This window comes from Ctenocephalides felis, unplaced genomic scaffold (genome assembly GCF_003426905.1).
Source record: "Ctenocephalides felis isolate EL2017-DRISC unplaced genomic scaffold, ASM342690v1 CF-g0.4_SCAFFOLD_03571, whole genome shotgun sequence".
NCBI lineage: Eukaryota > Metazoa > Arthropoda > Insecta > Siphonaptera > Pulicidae > Ctenocephalides > Ctenocephalides felis.
In genome coordinates, this window is record NW_020539725.1 from 68,282,575 (window position 1) to 68,285,878 (window position 3,304).

Genomic DNA, 3,304 nt, shown 5'->3' on the forward strand with positions numbered 1-3,304 from the left:
ATTGTATCTAGTCATTGCTTCTTATATATTTTGTTTGTTTCAAACATTTCAATTTAATAAGAAAATGGTCAATTTTTTATACCCATGTACTCGTCAATACACAAAATTCTGCGAATTTTCCATGTCCAGTGGCGGATTAAGCTTACTGCCGTCCTAGGCCCTATCTAATAGTACGACTTATGGAGGCGCCCATTAATCACATGAGACTTTTAGGGGCAGGGGGAGTTGACAAAAAATCACAAAATATCACGTGGGAAGGGGGGATCTAGTAAGAGGATATTAGGTGTTTTTATTTTTTACATGATTTTTCTAAAAAAAATAAAAAAAAATCCGATTTTTTCGTGAATTCGAAAAATTTTTACGAAAAAAATTTTATTGCTAATTTTAAATATCACTACGTATCACCAAGGGGAAGCAGGGGGCGGGAGTCCCAAAATCCTTAAAAAATCGATCACGTGATTAATGGACGCCTCCTAAGCATCCTTACCCTTTGATAATTATTATATAATTCAAAGTGTAAGGGCTGATACTCAATATTTTTCAGCGAAGAGAAATAAATCATCTCAAGTATCAATTGAGGATAAAAGACGTAACCGAGAGTAACAACAATCCGAGTTGAAGTCATTTTAACAATCATTGTTTTTCATTTTTCCAAACAGTTTTTCTGTATACAAAATATATATTCATGTTTATAGTTGTTATTTTTTTGTTTGTGCTTTCATGTTTCATAATGGAATCACTTTTTTACAATAATTATAAGGACCTATAATATTTTCTTGGGGGTTTTCTTTTCAAACGGGTTGGCCGATCCTGGTTCGAAACTAATTTATAAAATAGATTTAGAATTTTTTGCTAAAAAGCGGTTTCTTATTTAGTAATGGCCAAAAAATCGAAAATGAAATTGTTTATATATCTTTACGTTTTAGAAGTTTCTGAACATTTTAGCATACCTTAAAAAAAATTGATGTGTGTTACAAATTTTCGTCGACGATTTTGTCAACACGGATTAACCAATTTGAGTAATTCAAAAAACATTCGATTCCTACTGATAAGGAGACATGCTGATTAGTTTTTGACAAAGACAGGTCTAGCCGTTTCGGAGATACGGGGCAGAAAGTGCCAAAAATAGCATTTCAGTTTTTAAGAGATCGGAGCGTTCGATTAGAATGATTCAAAAAACATTTTACTTGTATTGACGAAATGAACAACTGGTAAAATTTTTGTAAAGGTAGGTCCAGCGTTTCCGGAGATCCAATGAAAAAAAGTGAAAAATAATGTCATTTGGTGGTCAAAAATGAGCATTAGACATATGTATATGGTATTATCAGATATTTTATGAGTACAAATGTGTACATTTATATGGGTTCCGTACCAATGTTTACACGTTTTAGACGACTACGCGGCGCTTACGCGCTTTGATAACTCGACTCCAAATCAGCTATGCAGCGATTGCTTAAAAAAAGTTCAAAATTTTCAGAAAAGTCAAATTTTTTCAAAAATTTCTTAGAAATTTGATTTTTTCAAGGTTTTGCAAAGTTTTTTTTTTAATAATTAAGTTTTCGGTACGGGAAGTTCTAGCAAATCGCCTTAAGGCACGACATTTTAGAAAAAAGACTCAGGTAAAAAAAATGGTTTTTAATTGGTAAAAAGGTCAAAAATTGGTTCACACATAATTTCTCCAAATTTGGTGAGTTTTGGTTCAGAATGGCTTAAAACGTCGAGAAAACTTAAAATTATCAAATCGAATTTTTTGGGGAAAAGCAAACTTTGGGAGAAAATAAGAAACAGAAATTATGTAAATTATTTTATTTACATATTATATTAAATACAAATCTGTTTTCAAGATATAGATATATACAAAAATAGCAAATTTTTTTCATTACAAATAAATACATCATTTCTATTTTCTTATAAAGAAGTATATCTACAAATAAATGGTTCTATAAAAGTAAAAAATCAACTAATCTCTGAGATACTTGAAAAAACATTATTTTTAATAAATTAATATCATACATAGTAGATCATGAATGTAGAATTTCAAATCTATTTTATAGATTATAATTATAATATATTATATTATAATTCTTCTTTAGTCGAAGAATATTTACCAGGATATATTTTATTTTCAATTGTAACATCTTTACACCTTTCTTGTTCCACTAAAAAGTCTTTAGCAGGCCAAGCTTGAGAACCATCTTTAAACATAAATATAGCCCTGTCATCGCTAACCATATATCTGTAACAAAAGAAAAAGAATTTGTATTATTAACTGTCTCAATAATAATTTTCAATTATTATTTTCACCTTTCGGCTTGTATATGACTATTCCATAGACTGCCTTGCCACAATTTAGTGATGGTTTCGGCTTCTTCTTGTGTTGGATTTCCACTGACTTGTACGAATGCCATCAAAGTCTTGCCTTTTTTGGAAGCCTTTAGTATGTTTTCGGGATTGCTCATATCGATGTTGCTTATGTCGATCTTTGGATCAGGTCTGAGATGTTCGGGCAATTCGTCTTCTGGAAGGGGTTCTTCATCTTCCTAAAGGGGAAATAGACTTATGATAACAGAAATTAATGTAAGAAAAAAAGTGCTTCTTTTATTTGTAGAATCTTCATTTGAGAACTATGACTAACTGTTTGGGTGAGTCTAGACTTTTTGTCCAATAAAATGTACAGACTTAATCGACTAATATCAAGTGAGGTATCTTTTGGGTTCAATGAGCCATTGTAAGGAAATTTCAATGTATTCTTACTACATTGTGCTCTCAATGGTTTGCTTATTATAAACTGAGCAAAAATAATACATTACTAAAAACAAATCTATTTTCCTTACTTCCCATTGATCCAGTAACCTCTCCATGTCGGCATCACTAAAATCCCGAATATCCTTCTGTGCCCATTTTGGTTTTTCGCCTTCTTTCGATTTTTTACTGTGTACTCCACACAGAATTAATAATCCATAAATTAATAATACCTTGTACAAATGCATGATAACTGTAAGTTTAATTTCAAATGTCAAATAGGTTAGAACTGTTCGTGAGTTGTGTTTGACATTATACCGGCCACAGACCACAGAATGTTTTTTGTATAGATGCGCAACCTGGCGTGTTTTCGCCATGGCCTCCATAGAGTACTCAAATGTATTCTCATAAATATTAATAATAACTAGTTGGGCATCGTACCTAAAGATAAATTGCTGGAACTTTCCGTACCGTAATTAAACATTCGAGAAATGAAAGTAATCAATAATTGTTTTGAATAATTTCAAATAGATTATTTATTATAAAAACATACTGCAAATTT

General features: G+C 31.0%; 1 protein-coding gene across 1 annotated transcript; it reads right to left on the minus strand.

Annotated features, from left to right (window-relative positions):
* Window positions 1-2,076: 2,076 nt before the first annotated feature.
* On the minus strand, window positions 2,077-3,061 carry LOC113385424 (LDLR chaperone boca-like). Its single transcript, XM_026623272.1, has 3 exons — window positions 2,835-3,061; window positions 2,305-2,540; window positions 2,077-2,236 (listed from the first exon to the last, which is right to left on the minus strand). Exons 1-3 carry the CDS (start codon window positions 2,988-2,990, stop codon window positions 2,077-2,079), a joined length of 552 nt encoding a protein of 183 aa, XP_026479057.1. The 5' UTR covers window positions 2,991-3,061.
* Window positions 3,062-3,304: the final 243 nt, after the last annotated feature.

Excerpts from the sequence above, each read along its gene's own strand:
- LOC113385424 (XM_026623272.1), bottom strand. The coding sequence starts at position 2,990 with ATGCATTTGTACAAGGTATTATTAATTTATGGATTATTAATTCTGTGT. Across the intron at positions 2,541-2,834 it reads GGTTACTGGATCAATGGGAA|GAAGATGAAGAACCCCTTCC; the intron begins GTAAGGAAAATA and ends TTTCCCCTTTAG. Across the intron at positions 2,237-2,304 it reads AGTCATATACAAGCCGAAAG|ATATATGGTTAGCGATGACA; the intron begins GTGAAAATAATA and ends CTTTTGTTACAG.